The 20,171-nt window shown below is 39.9% G+C and overlaps 1 protein-coding gene and 1 long non-coding RNA gene across 6 annotated transcripts in view; both read left to right on the top strand.

Moving 5' to 3' along the window:
• Positions 1-20,171, top strand: part of LOC137474798 (potassium voltage-gated channel subfamily KQT member 1-like) — a 407,224-nt gene that overhangs the window by 91,658 nt on the left and 295,395 nt on the right. Inside the window, exon 12 of one of the 5 annotated variants that reach the window (XM_068191689.1) lies at positions 2,238-2,470. The exons of the other annotated variants lie outside the window; for them this stretch is intronic. Within the exon in view, the coding sequence (XP_068047790.1) occupies positions 2,238-2,280 (43 nt within the window). The 3' untranslated portion in view covers positions 2,281-2,470. Of the gene's footprint in view, positions 1-2,237; positions 2,471-20,171 lie in introns of those variants that run through there. 5 annotated transcript variants of the gene reach the window in all.
• On the top strand, positions 6,221-6,849 carry LOC137474802 (uncharacterized). The gene is made up of 2 exons (XR_010999504.1): positions 6,221-6,316; positions 6,474-6,849. It is a non-coding gene; the product is annotated as an uncharacterized lncRNA (long non-coding RNA).

The raw sequence follows: 20,171 nt of genomic DNA, 5'->3' as shown, positions 1-20,171 counted from the left end.
TTAACTTCTTTTTAAAGCACAAATCTCTCCAGCTCTCACATTTCACCAGACATCCAACCACTGTCACCACCAGCTTGTGTTTGCTGTAGTTCAGTGAGTCTGTGTGTAAGCTCAAATTGTTGCTTTGGTTCGAAGTCCCAGTGTGTGTGTATTTCTAACTCCTTTTAACTCTTTTTTATTTATTATTATTATTATTTTTTATCCTGGGCACAGGCTTTTCCTTGAGTTATGGTGGGATGGAATCCAAGTGATCTCAGCACCTTAAGGTGTTTGCATGCAGCTTTGCAGAATATATTGGTGTCTGAAGATTTGTAAAACTTTCGTGGCAAAGCTTGCATTTAAGTTAATTCTGAATCTGCTGCCTTTGTGTGGAAGCAGAGTGTTCCCAGAGTGTCCCCCAGCAGTGCTTCTCTGAGGAGACGGCACAAAGCAGTGGGAACAGGAGAAATTTCCAGAGAATTTCTGGAGGAGACAATTTGACTCCGTAGCCCCACAACGGTAACAAATTCTAGGCATGACTACCTTGCATTTTCTCCAGAAAGAGAAGAGTGAACTTGCTGCAAAAATGGTCAGGAGCTGGCTACGAGTCTGTTCTTAATGAAGGGAGCCAAACAATCTGTGAAGTAAATTATGCTCTATATTTAGCCATCACAGAAGCCATAGGCATTGGAAGGCCTAGAATAAGTAGTGTTCATATCAAAGGAGCATCTTCCCCCCTGAAGACTTTATTGCTAGAATTTGACCCCATTTTCCTGACAGTAGTGACTGTGGGCTTTGTTACTTACTGTAAACCTCTCAGCACTGTGGTGCTCCCTGAACAGGAGGTACTGGTTTGGTGAGAATTTACCTGTGTGTGTGTGTCAGGAGCCTGTGGGTGGCAAGCACCTTTATGTTGCTTGATTCCTGCAATCAATTAACAATGTGGTTTTGCTTCAGTAGGTGACACTCAAGTCCACTTTACAAACAAAAAAGGGAACAAAATGTGAAGTTTCTTGTGGGAATTGGAGTGTTGTGTGTAGAATCCCTATTTCTTGTTAGTGGCAAGAAACTCTTCAGATTATCTGGATGTGAGCATTTTCTCTTTCAAGATTTATTATTTAGCATTCCAAGCTTTAGTATTTATTAATATTACTTCAAATTATCTGGTTAGTGAGCATTTTCTCTTTCAAGCTTATGTGAATTTCGGGAAAAAACTTCAGAAACTTGAGAATTTTCGTAGTGAGGCTCTTTTCAGTGAGTGTGTAGGTAGGGGAAAGAGAAATGAGTAGGATGGTGGGTCTGTCTGAGAAGGGTGCAAGCACAGTCTTACGTCATAAAACTGGATGTGTGTGCTAAATTGACTGGTCTGCTAGCCTCACTTAATATTGGTAGGGTTTACATATCACAGAGTAGGAAAAGATAGAATCTCTGGGGGTCCCTTCCAGTTTGGGATATTCTGTGATTCTGTGTTTCATGATTCATGATGGGCCTGAAAGATATTGGTATTTTCGGATGGTTCTTATGGGAGCGAAACTTTGTACTGAGGCTATTTCTTTTTGTCTCCTTCCATACTTTGTCACAAAGTTGTACTTTTAGTAAACTCATGCAACTTGATGGTGGCTTTAGTATCTACAGTCTCCTACTTTGTTTCCTCCCCATTGCTTGCAAATTGATTGTTTCAGTTTATTTAAAATTTGTCACCAAAATGTCTTTTGACCAGATGATGCCATACCCCTCAGCTGAAGCCCATGAAAAAAATTAACTGCTTCATTTATAAATATTAATGTTTTGACTTAAAGTCAAAGGAGTAAAAAAGCACACTGAATATGTCTTACAATCCCATGCACTTGGCTTAATGCTGTCCATTAAATACTTTTTTTTCAATAGGATGAGCACGTAAAAGCTCTATTCTCACTGCTATTGTAATTTAAAAACACAGAAAATCTCTACTACAGATTGTCTCAATTCTTGCAAGATAACAAATACCAGATGAGTTTCCATTCTGCTCAGCAGAGTTAAATGGATCGAGTTTAAGGCAGAATTTAAGGTATAAAGTAGATCATAAGTTGTTGTATAATGGTCCTAGTAATTAAACATAGAGATTATTCTTTTTTAAAACCACAAATGACAATCATTGAAAGGCCTGTGATAATATTTCATTTAAAATCTATGAAGGCAGTGGTACTAAAAGGGTTTTATTTCTCCATTGATCATATCAGTGAAAATTTCTTGTTGATAAAAAACTTTCTATCATGTAGATTGTGTCTGCTCCCACAAATCAGAGATACTTTTCTGAAATAAGAAGACAAAATAAACACAGGAAATTGCTGTTGTTCCAAGAAAGCTTTAAAAAGAAGCTGCATTATGTCACTTCAGAAACTGCGAGTAAAATTAGCAGACTGGATGTGTTTGTTTTGGTGACTTTTCACTTCCTTCAATAATTCAAACATGCTAAGTTATTCTATTACTTAATAAACCAACTCTTTTTGTACAATTTTGTACAAACTGATAAAAAAGACATTAGCAGAAAAAAATGGAGTGGGGGAAGGGAAGGTTTTGATCATAGACTGTATTTTTTTTTCTCTTGCTCACTCTAGTAAAGTGACAGTGACAGAGAAGTGTGCAAGAAAAACAAGACCCCAGTTTTCCTTTCTCTCTTGTTTCCAAGGGCCAGAGGTGAGAATGCTTATCCTTTGGAGTGAATGATACAGGTTTACCTGCACACATGTTTAAAATACCTATGTTTATTCATGCAATAGATCACCCAAATGTTCTACAGAGACCACTGCATTTCATATTTAAGGGGTGTCTCCACTGGAATGTTAACTTGTGTTTCCACTTTATGTTTATTGCTAGTGTGCCCTGTGCTATATGGGTAGTAGGAATTCTCTTCACTGTCTAAATTTCAATCTGTTTTTCTTGTTCTCTTTTGTGCTGTTATGTGTACAGATATGACATTTAAAATTCAACAATAAAAGCAATACAGGCCATTCGGTATAGTAGTATCTTTTTATGGATCTGTTGCAGATAGCAAATACTACTGTAAAACTGACTTGGAGTAGATAAAAGTTCCCCTGGCTAAACAAAAGCTTGTTTTACTGCCTTGTTTTCTAAAGGGGAGTAGGGAAAAAGTCAGGTTAATTTTCTATTTGAAAAATATTTCCTTTCCTGGTTAGAGTACAAAAAAAAAAAAGATGACTCCCAGTTTCTGGGTTCTTTTCCTTAGTTTGACACCAATCTTTTGCTTAGCCTGAGCATGTGAAGAGTCGGGTGATCTTATTTCCATTACAGTCTCCTCTGTAAAGTGTTTTGAGATCTATTGGTGAAAAAATGGTGCAAAAAGGAAGTTGTTATTGTAGTTCACCTTGACGAGGTAGAATCACAACATTGTAACCAGATGCAAGGACTGTTCAGTGTGATACTGCCGGGAAGTTTACAACCATTATTCTCATGCAACTTAAATGAAGAAATTAACTTTACATGATGGTGAATTTATTTTTCTGGGGGGTTGCTTGTTTGGGCTGGTTTGGTTTTGTTTTTTTTTTTTTTACCAGTAGGTCTCAAAACACTTTCCAGAAGAGACTGTTGATGCCATTCCATTTTGTAGGTGGAATCTGGTACATAAAGAGGGATGTGTGCTGTATAGTTCACCCAGTGGAAGGACTGGAAATGGAATGAAGTCCTCCTGGCCTTCCCAGCTCACAGAGACTGTGATACATGACCATATTTCTTCCCCATGCACAACTTTCTTTGTATCTCTTTTGGGTTTTCTCCCCCTTTTATCTTTGCTGTGAGGAGACAGCCATTCAGCAGTGTAAAAAAAAAAAAAAAAATCAAAAGGCAGTTGCCTTCCTTTCTGATTCTCCCAAGTGCACCTGTATCTTTTTCTTCTGCGTGTAAATCAGTCTGAAATTGCTGTAATAAAAGCAACAGCACCTGTGAAATGTCATCTCTGCACTATCCTTCTCTCCATTTGTCCTACATCATCCCAGTAATATTCCTGCCAGACAGGGCCATACCAGCTCATGAAGAGCAATTTGTTTTCTTTTCACATGGCACTTCAGATTCCTTAAGTAGCCTTGTGGGAAATTCAAAATTAATTTATAAGAACAATGGCCCTGATGTCTCGAGGGTGCTGCAGTGATGTGGAATGCTGGCTTTTGCTGCCCACAGCATTTACTCTTTTTTCCCCTTTTCTTTTCTCTGCTGCAATCTGCCAATACCTCTACAAATATACCAAGCACCAAGCAGTGCTTTCAAATCCTGCTGGAGTCCTGTGGTGTCACTTTGCCCTTCTGCCAAAAGCCTGAGCCTGTTGTACACAGTTTAGCTGCACTGTGGCCATACCTGTTTTTCCTGTTGCCACCAGTGCCAGCAGCAGACAAGAGGAGCTGCAGGTGCAAAGCTAGCAAGAACCAGTCACAGCTGGGAAGTAGTTGTGCTGGGCACCCAGGTGGGACAGGGAAGAGAAAGTTTTGCCAAACTCTTTGTGCTGCAGCAGCCTCCAAACTCTCCGGTGAAGTATTCTGGGTCCTGTTGTGATTTCTCAGCAATAGAATGTGAGCTCACAAGTGGGATGAACTGGAAAAAGGTTTGCCCCATCTTCAACTTTTTGAAAGTCCTGTCTGCACTTTTCCTGGAAGATCTATGGGACTTCATGGTATTGTGGTGTTTTCCTGGTGAGAATTGTGAAAAAACTCATATTCTTCAGCATAAGCTCCTCAGAAATTTGCAGTCAGAACAAGTGGCATTATTCACTCAAACTGTCAGTGTGGGTGAATGCACATTGCTGCCAGCTTTCCAACACAGTGCTATGTGTGTATGGTGGGAAAACAGGCACCAGCAGCAACAGGAATATGTCCTGGATCTCCAGTAATGCCACAGGAGTCTTTATACACCTGTGGACTGTGTCTTAGGAATGATGTTTGAGATGGAGCTCTGATACACTCTGCGCTGCAACCAGACTGTTGTTCACTGCAACACTCTGGTTGCAGTGCAGCACCATGATGTAATTTCTAAACTGTGACCCCAGTATTTGATGCAGGTTGTGCTCTGGGTGTCCTTTGTCCCCATTTTTGTGGAAGGGAGCCATGAGGAATCCTATTTATAATCCATGAGCCACACTCAGCCTGAACACAGGCCAGAGTGTTCCACCCACAATTACTGCAGAGGATTTGCTTCTTGTTTCATGTTTGGTGATCCAAAAATCTGTCCCAGATTCTCAAGCAGCATAAATTAATACATCTCTATTAAGCTTGGGAGTGCTGCATTAATTTGGAGCATCTGGTCCAGCTTGTGAAGCAGTGACAGCTCATGCCCATAGCATTCTGAGGAGCTGCTTTGTATCAGCCTTTGCAAACAAGTGGCTTCTGCCTTTTTCCTCCTTGCTTTGCTCAAGGGAGCAATATTTTAGAAATGTATACCCTGAACGCAATCAGTATGAGGATGATAAATATAGAAGAAAATCACCATGGTAGAAATGTAATTGAATTTGACTGGATAGTAACTGAGCCGCTTTTAATTTCTAGAGAGGTAATCCCTGGTGTAAAATTCAGAAAGGAAATGAACCTTCTTACGAGTTTTCCATTTCCTCCAAAGTTTGAGAGTAGAATTGCTAATGTCTTAGAGTTCTAATGTCTTAATTATTGGTAATTTCTCAAAATACTGTTTGATGTGACGGCAAATAATTTTGGAAACACTGATTCTACATTTTTACAGAAATGGAAAATATTCTGGGGATTTATTACACTTTGCTACCAGAGTAATTTATACAAGGCTGTATATTTTTTTATAAGGATGAATGGTGAGACAGGGAGGCTAAGAACAGAATGTTTATATAGTAAGTGAACTACAGAAAAAATAAAAACACAAAAGAAGCAGCCCATTTAAGCAAAGACCACCATGCTGAACAACAAATACCCACACTGATTGTTCTTTGAAGTCAGACACTTAGTGCATTTTATGTCAACAGAAATCAAAGGGAAAACTGAAGCAGCAAACTTGAAAGGCTAAATTGCACATTGATCATGGCATAGTCTGGTATAAACTCCAAATGAACAAAAATGCAGAAAAGTTTGCTTTTTTTTTTTTTTTTTTTTTTTTTTTTTTCCAAATGAACCACTTTTGCTCAGGGACTGCATGAAGAGAGATTCTCAACAAGAGCAGGCTAAAACCTAAACATAATGCTTCCTTTTTCCTTCCTGATTTAATGTCAGAGGAACTGATCCCCAGTACTGGAGGGCTAGGAACTCTCCCCGGGCTAATATGCAACTCTGGGAGTGAAGGAGGCACAGGTTTTGTAAAAGATGGGAAGTGAAAAGCAGCAGGAGGCCTGCAGGTAAATGAAAGCCACTCTCATTGTCCTGCACTTCAGAGTCATCAGTGCCATTTGCCTTCCAGCACAGGCTGGTGCAGCCAGCATTGACCTGGATTTGCTCAAATTTCAAGCTTGGTTTTATTGTTGAGAGTAACAGAGATGATGCTGATCCTAACAGGTGCCATGGAGCAAATGACAGAACTCTAAACAGGAAAAGAAAACCAGAAAAATGGATAGCTGATATCTCAAATTTACTCTGTCAGCTTGTCTGCACACTTTCTAGACAGAATTTTGAAAGTATATATATTTCAGGGTAAGAGGAGTACCATGCTTTAATTTACAGCCAAAATTAACTATATTGATGAAATTATGAAAAAGTTAAAATGTATATCTTTTAAAATTATTTACAATGATATCAAAGGACATAACATTTCACATTCTAAATTGTTTTAATGATTTTAAACACTTGCTCTCTGTCCACTCAGAGAAACTGTGTTTTCACATGCTTCATTCCTGCACAAAACAGACCTGGAAGTAAAAACCGGTTTCTTTCAGCTATGTATGTATATGGCTTATTTGCCTGCCTCTTTTTTGGCTATGAAATTCTATGCTGTAAGCATTCAGTTGTTAAAAAAAGAAACATAGCATGCAGGCAGCATAAGGTGGGTAGTTAAAACTTGCTTTAGTTTTTCCCAATCTATCATTAAAAAGCATTAATGCAGAAAAATCAAGTGTTCTTGATAACCAAAAAAGGTTTTTTAAATGCACACGGTTATTGATGCATACATATGTGATTGCAAGCTTTTAGGACTTGATAATGTTTTAAAATACAACTTGCTTGTGAAAGGAACCTAAACAATACTTTTGTGCCAGAATTAAGGTATCAATTTCAATATTTGTGTTGAATCAGATCCATTTGTCAGCTCAGTTGTTATTGACAAGAGGATCAGCACAGGGCCCACTTTTCTGGACACACAGAATCAGCCTGAAAATATTAAATAACATCTGGTAGTGACCTGCACTTTGTAAACCATACTTTTGAAATCAGCTTAGCATGTTTTGTCTAAACAAACCAAGAAATTAGGATGCAGAGGAAAGAAAAGCATTCCAGCTGAAGATAAAAATAATTGCTGAAGCACTATCAGGAGACACTGAGTAATTGCAGAAGTGTGATTGAGTGGAGGCAGCAAGTATTTTGTATTTTAACTGCAAAACAGGACACCAGAAAAGAAAACAGAAGGTCTTTAATATGGTACTATCATTAAAAAAGGTTCAGTTAAACCAGTATATTGTACACAGAGAAGTGCTATGTTTGTTAGAATGTGTATGGAGGGAACTGAGAATAATTAGACTTATAATAGGAGTTTTTGGCTCTGGTTGTGCATGGTTTCAAAGCCTCAACTGTTCTTGAATCCTTAATAAGTTAAGGAATGAGTACAGCAGAGGAGAGAGCAGGCAGATCTGTTGGAGCAGCTTGCCCATGCCAGTTTGCCAAAATCTAAATAGCCCTTTGAAAAAAAGGCTTATTTTTTGCTGATGACATCATTCCTGCCACTGTCAAAGTGGCTTGCCTGAAGAAGAAGAAGCAAAAAAAAAAAAAAACAAAAACCTTTCCAAAACTGACACTGAGCAGATCTAAAACACGTACAAGGACTACTATAAATGTGAGATATTTATACCCTCTTCCCATACATATTTTCATTCACAGAAAGGTTTTTTTCTCTGAAGCATTTCAACTTTGTAAATCAGCGCATTTTTAATACTTTGTTTGTTCTTTGTGATTTCATTATGGCTGCCTTAGCTTGGGCATAGGACTGTTTTGATATCAATACCCACAACATGCCTTTTTCTATTGTAGTTAATTTTAAGATCACTGGAAACGTCTGTATAAAGTCAGGAAAGCCACAGGTATTCCTGAAGGTGATCTTCATGCATGATTTCCACAGTACCATACTTTTTTTTTTCCCTTTGGATTTCTTATTCCTTCTGATCTGAAGAAATATGGGGAGGATGCTCTGTGAATGTGTTTTTCCATGCTCATATGATTTGCCATTTTCAGCATCATCCCCAGCTGTGAATTGTACAATGAATAATTAATGTTGAATGGTGACCTTGAACCTCATAAAGCTGATTAGTAAGACAATGCATCTGGGAGAACAACTTTAGGACTGTGCTTGTAAAAGAATATCAAAACAGCTTAACACAGTAAGGAAAAGTCCCCTGGAGGCCTTTTAAAACCAATTGCCTACAAACACTTCTAAAAAGAATAACTCTGTAGTGGGTGGAGGGGGGGAGTGCAAAAATCCTATGAAGTTCAGAAAATAAACCAGCTTTTATACTTAATTGTAACAGAGATATTTGCAGTTAAACACTGCATAGCGTTACAGAGAGAGGGTACAGTCAGCCAGAATAAAGCATTTTTGTCTTTTCTATTCAGATTGTTATGGCACAGTTGTTTTCTAGTTCACTGGATCCTAAACTCATTCATAAACAAGGACAGTTCAGGCCTTCCCTGATACTTCAAAGCAGAAAATATTTGCCCTGGTTCCCTGTTGCAGAGGCTGTTGTCAAACTGCTTAGAAACCCAGGAAATTGTTATTCTTGCATGCTGCCAAAGCTGAGGATGATGGAAATTTCAGAAGGAGTTAATGCTTTCATTTTTCCTGAAAAAGAGTGAATGTGTAATTTTGAGAAATGGATCTTTGTTTTTATTTCTATTAAATGACATTTGTCATTTGTTAGTGAGCAGACAGGAGACACTGGGTTTGTTATGGAAACATTACATGGTCCAGTTGTGCCTTACAGCAGCCTTAACTCAGGCAAATCTCTTCATTTTTCTTTTCTAACCCATTTTATAAGCCCTAAATCTGGAATACCTAATTCATATATTAACTTTGTTTTTCTTCACAGCTCATTTAATCTGTTAATACTTGAAAGAATTTAGCAGTGTCTTTTTGTTAAATGATTTGATCTAGTTCAAGAATTAAATTTCACTTAACTATAAAAAGTTGTGTTTCCCAACACTTTGGGAGATTTTATTCTAATTTTGGATGATTCCAAACAAAAAATATTTCAAAATTTCATGGTTTGGAAAACATCTGCTCCTCAGCCTTAGCCTCTAAGTAATCAGCACTGCTGTCTTGGAAAACTGAATAAAAAGTCCTTACACCTTCAGGGCAATCAAAAGTATGCCCAGATTTGGGCTGAATTTGGCAAGTGGTTTGTCAGAGATGAGGATTCATTCCAAAGCATCACTTAAATATTTGTAATATTAATGTCTTCATTTTAAAAATTGTTACCAAAATAGTTAATCTGAAAATGATTAAAAATTTAGATTTATATCAATGTAATTCAAATTATTTATTCATTGGAGTGTATAACACAGTATAGTGTTGAATCACTTTCAGGTAGACTTCCCTGTTTTTAGTCAATTGGTCTCATTATGGTGGTATAATCAGGTCGTGTTCTCTAAAACCATAGGAGTTCAACACTGCAGATCTAACAAGTTTTTAAAATGTTGCTACGATTTTAAGACATGCTGAGTAATTTTTTCAGTATAGGGAAACTTCCAGTGGTTCAATTTAATGTGCATATTAATCCCTTTATAAAAAAACAGTTTGCTGAAGCTACTATGGACTGTCCAAAAATGGAGTGAATGGGTTTTTTTTTGTGTGAGTTTATTTTCTACAAACAGATTAAGATAAAATACTTTTAATCCTAATTTAAATACGAAGCACAAATTATCAGACATCTGTCATGAAAAGTAAATTGTATTTTGAAAGTCATTTAACTTTTAGAATGTTTCTGCTTTTACTTCCATGGCAATGTCATTCAGAATTTTCAAGGAGTCTCTGAAACACATGAAGATTCTGTTTGCCAAATATTTGAATGTAAAGGAAATTAAATTACATTAAAGCTTTTTATTTTAGTTATGGACAGAGGAATCTATAGAAGGATTCACAAGGAATTCTGTTCTTGGAAAGAATTTTTTTTTTTGTAGTATGGAAGTAGAAATGACCCTCAGAAGTGGAGCACGTTGTGCCTAAGCAGTTTTTTCACCCTCTTGCTTTCTGTGACACAACAGAGGGAATGCAGGGTGTTGAAGACTTGCCTTTGTTTTTCTGACACCTGCCAGCCCCCCAAGATTAAATCTGTTACATGTTGAACATGGAAGAAATACACAGGGAATAGGTAGGCTGAAATCCCTCTGTGCTGCTCCAATTTTGTTGTAAGGTTTGAGCAAAGTTTAGAGAGGATTGATGGCTTTCTTACCCCACATGGCTGTTTATTCTGCTTGAATGTCAACCCGCTCAACTGCACACCCTTTTTTATTGTGTTGCCTTTTGGTGTCTTTCTCCTGCCCCCAAATACTGCACTATCAGCCAAGAATAACTTGAGGCTGAATTCAGCAATGCTTTTAAATGTTTTCAAAACATGACAGGAATGTATCTGATGTTTTTTCATTCTAGATGCATTTTTCAAAGGTACTTAGTAAAGCTAACAGCTCCCTTAAAGCAGCAAAGTGCTGGTGATGGAGCAGAAGAGAGCAAAGGTTCTGAACCAAACTCAAGATGTTGTGCTACAGGAGAGGCTGCCTGGCAGCTCATTGGGTTCAGGCCTCTCAGCTTCCAGAGAGCTCTTTGTGTCAATGTAGGCTAGTTCTGTTCCACTTGTATTGACAAAAATCTTATAAATATCAGAGAACTTTGGCTTTTCCTGCCCTGAACTTTGTGTATTTATCACCACTCATCACCATTTTTTTTTTTTTTGTTATTAATTGACTCCTTTTCTGTCTGTGATCTAGTCACAGATAATGACATAATTGAACATCATCATACAAGAGTTTCACCTTGAAATTTAATGGGTGACAATGTATGTAATTTTATTTGCATTTTTACTATTGTTTTTTCTTTATGCATCAGGCAATATTTGCTGAGCAGGTTTTGGGTGGAGTGAGAGAGGAAAGGATAATAATTCAGGTCATCATCATCTCAGAATCCCAGAATGCGTCAGGCTGGAAGGGACCACAGTGGATCATCTGGTCCCACCTCACTGCTCCAGCAGGGCCATCCCAGAGCACAGGGCACAGGAGTGTGTCCAGCTGGTTCTGGAATATCACCAGCAAGGAGACTCTACACCTACTCTGGTCACGGCCCAGGGAAGAAGTTCTGTCTCATGTCCAGGTGGAACTTCCTAGGATCAGTTCCTGCCCGTTCCTCTGGTGCCATTGCTGGGTCCCCCGGAGCAGAGCCTGGGCCCTGCTCTGAGCCCTCCCTGCAGACAGGGACACCCAGGGCTGAGGACCCCTCTCGAGGCTGGACAGCCCCAGCTCCCTCAGCCTTTCCTTGTCAAGGAGATGCTCCAGGCCCTTCCTTATCTCTGAGTCTCTGCTGGCCCCACTCCAGGAGCTCCATGTCCCTCCTGTCCTGATGATCCCAGATCTGGACACAGCTCTCCATATGTTCCTCACAGGGCTGAGCAGAGGGGCAGGATCACTCCCTGACCTGCTGGCACTGCTCTTCCTGATACATCCCAGGGTTCCATGGACCCTCTTGTTCCCCAGGGCACTGCTGGCTCAGGTACAGCTCGTTGTCCACCAGGACCCCCAGGTCCTTCCCCACAGAGCTGCTCTCCAGCAGATCAGCCCCATGCCTGTACAAGTGCTTAGAGTTGGCTCCTGCCCAGGTGCAGGACCTGAATTTGCTCTTGTTGAATGTCAGACAGTTCCTCTCTGCCCATCTCTCCAAGCTGAGTCCCTCTGATGGGCTGCACAGCCCTCAGGGCTGTCAGCTGCTCTTCCCAGCTTTGTGCCATCAGTGAACTGCTGAGGAGGCATCGACCCCTCAGACAGTCCCAGATGAACAAGTTAAACAACATCTCAGTTCCTCCCTGGCTTAAGCTTACACTGCTCCCACAGAAGCAACAGTGTGGGCTGTGAGAGTCCAATTTGGGCACTCACAGGCTTGCAGTGGTGGCATTAATTGATATTAATGGCCTCACATATCTCATGATTAATATCTATTGTCATGAAACAATGGAGGAATGCCCCACACGAGCTGTATGAAATTTAGTACTTCTCCCTTGTAAGTTCACTAGGGGTGAATACTGAGAAGCTTTTCCATTCAGTCTACAGCCCATCTAAGTCTGTGCATGATTGCAGATTCTGCCTCATGTGCAGCAATTTGATGGCTGTGCTGTACCAGCTGGTAAAAACATTGTCCTGAAGGTTTTCAGCATCCCAGGTATCTGGTTGGAGTTGAAGTGTAGGAGAAATATGTTGTAGTTTGCAGCCTCCTCCAAGCCTTCTACATCAATTCTCTCATTTTTCAGTCCCTCAGCTTGAACCGATAGTCATCCTGCATGGGTAAAGATGGTGAGAACAGGGCCTGTGCTCCTGGGGAAAAGCCTTAGGAAATCTGACAGTAAAATTATTGAGTAGGGAACTAACCTAGGTATGTCAGGCTTCATTAAATTTTAGAATCGGTGTTATTTGATAATGAGACAAGCACAGCACCTGATGATGGTGTTGGTTGTGAATTATTCAGTGAGACCTGATCATGCTGCTTGTTTTTACTCAGATCATTAAGCAGCTGTGAGATCACCAGTAGCCTTGCCCTGGAACACTTAGCTGTTTCAATTATCTCAGCTGCAGTTTTATTCTGAAATGTTCCGATTCTTGAAATTAAACTGACAGCTTAGGTCCTACCATTTGCCACCTTAGTGAAGCAGGAAATTCTGTGGTTATGGACTCTACTGTGATTCATGTTTTATTTTTCACAGTAATTGATTGCCATCACTGTTTGGGTCATTTAGAGTAGCTGGTTGTGTGATGTTTCTATCAGGTTTTCTTTGCTCTCTTGGACCAGCTGGATTTGGGATGAGTCACATGTCAGAGTCAACAATCTGTTTATATTCTTGCATTGTTTCCAAACAGACAGGAATGGAAGTCAAGATTTGAAAGCTAATAGACAATAAATATAATATTTAATGTCAGAATGACTACAATATTTCACTCCCCGTTGTTTGATCTACTTGTTTGATTTGCTAAGATAAAAGATAAAAGATAAAAAATGCTCTAATTTAATAAAAGAGAAATTTCATCAGAATGGTATGTGTTTTACCCTTCAGTAGCTAAATCACACAATTCATACAGTTCCCAGAGGAAACATTATAAATTAGTCTTGTACAGTGATATTATACAAAACTGGCAAGAACAGTAGGGTATAAAAACAAGAGTAGAAAAATTGTTTCAACAATGTGAGCTCATTACAAAATTTGTGCAACATAAAACTAAAAGCTGCCATGCTGCATTGGGTTTTTTCTGTCCCAAGAATATAATTTCCCTTATAAATTTTACTATGACTTTAACAATATTAGGGAAAAAACATATTGATTCTGTCTGCATGGAGATGTGTTGTTTTTTTTGTTCTCTTACCTTTTATGTGTTCAGCTCTCATCTCCACTTAACTATGCTATCATTTAAAACAGAATTATACAATTTAGATTTAATTAATGGGACAATGTTCACTTGTTTATAGTTTTATAGAGTAATTGCAAAGCAGTGACTCAGAAGACTTTATCATGGAGCTACAGGAAGGAGCTTGGATATAGTGGAGCTGATTTGCCAAGTAGATGTATAATATACTGATGAATGCAGTGATAAAAACACTCTTCTTTGCTGACAGGTAATGAAATGGACTTTGAGATCAGTATCACTCTGACAAGGGAAATATTCAGTGTATTTCTCTGCTGAAAGTCCAGTCTTCCCTCTCAGCAATGCAAAGTGCAGAGAAGTATCCAGGCAATGGGAGGTACTGAAACTACAGAGCAGCTTTTGTACTCTAAGCAAAAATAAAAGTGGGTTCTTTTCACAGCCCAGCCCGATGTATATGCTGGCAAAATAAATCAAGTTCTGGCCAGCTACAGATAGTTGGAATACTTTCCAGAGAACTTCATTTACCAGGAGTCCTGTAACTAACCACACTATCAAAAGAGGGGTTTCCTATAAAACTGCATGTGACATGGGAAACAAATTAATTTGTGGTTTTATTGACAATCATTATCTGACATAATACCATGCTGTATTATTGCAAAAATTACTGCCCACTAAGTGAAAAGCTTGGAAGAGATTACCAAGGAGTGTCTTGTGAGTATGAATGAACTTAACATGTGCCAGCCACAGGTAGGTGGAATGTGCCACTTAACAAATTATTCTACTTTTAGCAACCAAACCTTCTTAATATGCTTCCAATCAGGAGAGGAGCCCGGTGTGTGTGAGTGAGGAGGCCAAAGGGAGCTGCCAGTCATGGCCTTTCCCTCGGCTCTCCACACTCTGGCTTTGCACAGGGAAGGGTCCCACGGCAGCTGGCGGCATGGGGCCGGCCCCTGGCTGTAGCCATGGTGTGGAATTTCCCTGTGTTCAGGATATTTAGACAACAGCACACTTACAAATGTGTCGTAAAATTGGACGCCTGCCGGGGGAGGCTTGGGCCTCCTGGTTTACTTACTAAGCCCATGTTTCAATGGAGAAGCAAATTTGATTTTTCTCCCCCCTCCCTCTAGTCTTCTTTCTCTTTTCCCTCCTCCCCCACCCCTCCTTTGCTAAAGAGGCATCAGTAACTGGTGAGAAGAACTGACCAACTTGACCTCCTCTCCGACTGGTGGTCATGAGAATAATACAGGAGGAGGTCAGAGGTCAGCTTTTGAATACTCTTAGGAGCTAATTTATTACAAGGAGGGAGTTTCACATTGGCTGAATTATTTTCTTGAAGAGAAGACCACACTTGAGTTTGTTTATGCCTTGTGTTCATTGGGAGTTCTCTTTAGGAGCCTGTCTATGCACCTGTGCAGAGCACAATAACAGCCCTTTTCTGCAGGGTGAAATAGCCGACAGCCAGAGGCAAAATGGGCTGGCCTGCAGCAGAACCTGCAGTTATTTGATTACAGAATGGAGTCCAGAGGGGCTTTCCATTGTAATTCCCTCTCCCCACCCCCTTCTTTTGCCCTTATCCTTCTGCTGCTGGGTGTTTTTTGGCTGGTGGAACATGGGGAAGCTGGGATGGGGGAGGAGGGAAGGAAGAAGAGTGCATTTGCACAGACATCATGCTGAGAAATAAAGGCTCAACTCCTTCAGGAAATAAGGATCTGGCTTTCTTGGAAGTCAGTGACAGTAAGAGCTGCCATTCTCTCAGTGCTTCCATTTGTTGTTGGGGTACATATATATTCTGCTTGCATTTCTAGTTGCCTTAGCTGCCAAGAACACTGGGTTACCTTATGACTTATGAGTTTGGAAACTATTTGCCTAGATTTAAGTGTCTTGGCTACACTTAATCTCTCTGCTGCTCGACTACAGCCCAGCAACCTCCTCTCTGTCATCCCTCTTGGTTTTGTCCAGTGTCTGGTGATATCTCAAGCATCACTTGCCCTCAGACAGGGCAGCTGTGGTTGCATTTTCTATTGAGATTCCCATTATCCAGAAAATCTTGACCTATTGCAGTGATTTTTCTTTTTACAAAACAACCTCCAGCCTCTGTTTGCAGTTTAAAGGCCTGTTGTGTGTTAGGAGGTGCTGTGCATTAAGCTCTCTGTGCACTGAAATCTGTAACTTTGCCTGAATGTTCTACTGATTTAAATTTGTCCAGATTGTTGGAGAAAAACTCTGAAAGCCAAATTCATGTAAACAAAGCAACTTTCTTTTGAACACAGTGGGATTAGGAGGCTGAGCCTTCTCAGCACTGAAACCTGGCTTTGTTGGGGGAGCTTTACATATTCTGCATTTTCAAGCACCAGAACTAGGTAAAGCTCAGGCTTTGAATGTGCTCATTAGCTTTGTCTGAGCAGGCAAGAGGTTGGAGCCACTCTGGGGGGCTTGAGAAGGAATTATGTAGTTCCCAGAGCTGAAGTCAAATTTAAGGGAAAAGACTTACTACCTACAAGATTTCTCCCTGCCTCTGCAGTTGGCATTTTGTCTTAAATATCAACTGCTACAATTTTGGAAGGAGATTCACAGCCATTTAACAGATATTGCTGGCAAACATTTATAGGTTGTATGATGAAAAGCTCATCTGCACACAGAAGAGCAGACAGGGTTCCCTCCCTGGGCTTTCCCAGTGCTGTCACAGGGGAACATCAGCTCCATGGTCCATCAAGGTGAGAATACAGATTGAGGGGGTCACAGCCTGGGGTTTGGTGCTCATTTTGGGCTGCAGGCTTCTGGTTTCAGCCTTGAGGAGTTAGTTTAATATCACCTGAGGGAGTAATGGGTTGCACAGCTGGGTGGGTGCCTGCCTCTGACAATAGTGGAAAATCTTAGTGTAGGCAGTACATTATCACAGTAAGAGCTGTGATGATGAAACCCCAGACCATAGTGATGAAACTGAAAGGAAATAAATACATATCAGTGTAGATCTAGAGGGAATTAAAAAAAGAAAAAAACCCAGACATTTTTCCATGTTCTTTGAATGTGTGGAGTCAGTGATGAGTTCCCAAGACTTCAGAAAACAAGCACCATCCTGGCAGAGGGGCATACCCAGATATTCACACTTCCACCAAAACATCTGAGCAGCATCCCAAGCCAAATGCTTTTCATGGTGGCTACACTGCCCCATGGAACAGGAAGACATCTGGGAAATGGTTCTGCTGTGCAGAGAGGGAGGCTGGAACTGAGCACGTGCTCCCCACTGCCAGCTCCTTCCATGCTGCGGCATGTGGGCCTGCCCCACTTCCCCTCATTTTGTCCTTCAAGTTATGGGATCTGGAGGCCAGAAGCTGTCATTTATTCCACCTGCACTGTGTCCACAGCCCTCGGAGCAGTGTAAATTATGGGATCTGCCAGCTGAGGTTTCCATTCTGGGATGCAGGAGTGCTGCTGCTGGGCTGGACTTGCATTGTTGTTGTGGGCACCGACACACAAACCTTTATTCAAAGTGTGCCTCTGCTTGATTCCATATTTTCTCTGCTGCTTACACTGTGCCAGGGGCTAACTTTTCTGTGCTTACAGAAGAGCTTTGTTCACAGGGGTTTTACTGATAAAACACAATCAGGGAAAGCAGAGCTGAGCCAGCCTGTTGTCATTGAGCAAAACCAGGCTGGACGCAGCACCCACATCACTGCTGCTGGGGGCCTGGATTGAGATTTTCCAGAATAACTGGACTGGATTTTCCAGAATGGGAATTTTCCAGAATAACTGGAATTTTCCAGAATAACTGGACTGGATTGCATTGGATTGGATTGATCACATGCCAGACTTATGTTGACTTCCCAGAAGAAGGAATTTCTGCACCCATGGAGTCCAACAGCCAAAACAGCCGTGTTAGTAGTTTATATTGATATATCAATTTTGGGCTTTCGTTGCTGCTCACACCTGGTGGAGCCTGGCCAGTTTCAAAGTGGTCATGTCTAGGAGTAAAATGATATCTAAAGCTTCAGCTGCTTCCTCAGAGAGTTGTCAAATAGGATCTTACAGTTTGTTTTACTTTTGATCAGCAAGGACGTATGTTCAAATGTGCTTCTTGCATTTGAATTTCTTAGGGATACAAGGAGCAGGCTCAGTAAATCCAAAAGTTTGAAATTAAATTGGTTGCAGTTTATATAAATGTTTAATATATAGAAGCTCTGGTTCTATAAAGAATTAAAGCTGGTTTTTAATTTAATTAACTAAACATCAAATAATTGCATACACAATCTCATGAGCGTACTTAACCTTTTGTTTATTCATATGTAACAGCTCTCTGCTTTATTCCCTCCTGGGAAGACTTTATTCCTTTTTCTACCCTTTCAAAATACAGGCACTTCAGCAATTTAGCCGAATTAAGTGATCATGAATATTTAGTAAAGGATAATGTGATAAATGGATGTGAATCGTGCTGAATAAGTTGTAATTCTATCAGTAATTTGGGAAAATAATTGGAAAAGTATATGAGATTAGTGTTATGAAGCAGATGGATTTCTTCAAGAATACATGTGGAAAGCAGGATGCAGGAGTTGTATTCGGCCTTGGGAATGGAGGAAGTCAGAAACTGACTCCCAAACCAAAATTGGTATCAACTGAAGTTAAAAGACAACTCTCAGAACAGGATCGACCTTGAATATGAATAAAACTGGGACCATTCCAGATAGGGAACCAAAAATAGTGGTCTTATCTATGAAATAATAAGGCTCAATTGGAACAAAATGCATCGAGCTCAATGTGCATGCGCAACCTGCCAGGTCATTCAGCGGACAGCGAGGAAGACCTTCAGCCTTCCTCTGAAAAGACCTCCAAAGAGCCAAGGAGACCCCTTAACAACAAGAGGCGCGTGCGCTGTGCAGCAGAGTGACGTAGATTTCAAGAATCGAAAATGGGAGGAGATTTACAGGAACTATTGATGAATATGTATTAGCACACAGTATAAAAGTTGTGCTTGGATTCTTTTGCCCTTTGTACAGGTGGCAGGGTGGGAAGCCCTCCCCGTACCCCAACTGGTTTTGCTTATGCTTTATCCAAACCACTACCAAATAACTCTTTGTAACCACTTCATTATATTTGATTGTATTGCTATTATTTTATACCCCAATTAAAAAATGCTGCTAAATTTTAATCTTTTGGTTTATGAATTGGGAGCCATGAAGGTTAAGAAGGATTTTTATGATGCCTGAAAGCTGTGTAAAAAGAATAAACATAGTGGCTTTAGAGTGGTTCACCTGCTCTATATAACCAAAAAAAGCTCTAATCTCCACTTATAACTGATACCTTATAACTGAGAAGCAATAATTAAATTGTTCTTCCTGGAATTTGGTTCTGTCACAAATAAGTGATGTCACACCACCTTATTCTCAAACTAAGCATTCATAATAATGGACAACCTAAGGAAAGGTAACTATTGATACATCTATTTATGTAGTTTTGAAATTTTTTAAAATTCTTGTCAAGTCTGCATTTTGTAGGTTCATTAAAAAAACAGCTTATTGAGCAGGTTTTTTATTAATTTACTAATTCTAAAACTTTTAAAAGGGAGGGCTCAGCATGAGCAAACACTGTGTACATACATACAATCACTCACCTTGTTAAAAAATAATTTCCCTTTTCTAAGGAGAAAAAGATACATTTCTGCAATAAAAAGTGGAAGAGTTTCAAAACTGTGTCTTGTCTAGAGAGCTGCTGGTTGCTTAGCTGGTGTGCTCCTGGGTTGTATGCTGAAAATATCCCCGTTCTGGCAGGGACAGCTGAAATTAAGGCTTTCATTGGGTGAAGGCTGTTTGCAGGGTCTCCTGCTGAGCCTGCTAAAACAGATATTGTGGGGTAATTTCTGGAGTTTTGCCAGTTGCAAACAGGGGGCCCCACCAAGCCTATTAAGGTAGGAATGAGGTTGGAATGCCACACTTTGCTACGCTCTGTTTTCCGCTGTCCCTGCTCTGCTGACCACCAGAGTAAAAATAAATTAGGGGATTTTTTTTTTTTTTCTCTATGTCTGCCATCCCTTATTACATGTTGTAATTTATAAATAGTTCATCTGATTAACTGTGATTTTATTTATTTTTCTTAGTACAGAATAGAATAATAAATACTTTCTCATTGACCTCCCTCCTTGTCTCTGCAAGTAGCAGGACAAGATGACATATATCCACTTAATTTTGTTGTGAAGCTATAAATCTTTATTGGCCTTTTGCTGATGTTGTTTAGGAGGATCAAAATTAAAATGCAGCTTTTACATACTATTTTAACATTTTAAAGAATGTTGTCATTAAAAAGTCCTGCCAATCTAGCTAATTTAGGGCTCACTAAAGTGTTGTATCTCAGTTCCCAGGCCTCAGCTACCCATTATGAGACTGATTTTCTTGTATGGTGGAAAATGTGGCTCAGGACAGAAACAGAGTTGTTGCCTTAAAATTGGGAAAG

This window comes from Anomalospiza imberbis, chromosome 5, assembly GCF_031753505.1.
Source record: "Anomalospiza imberbis isolate Cuckoo-Finch-1a 21T00152 chromosome 5, ASM3175350v1, whole genome shotgun sequence".
NCBI lineage: Eukaryota > Metazoa > Chordata > Aves > Passeriformes > Viduidae > Anomalospiza > Anomalospiza imberbis.
Note: the sequence above shows the minus strand (reverse complement) of the source record. Positions and strands in the feature narration are given on the sequence as shown.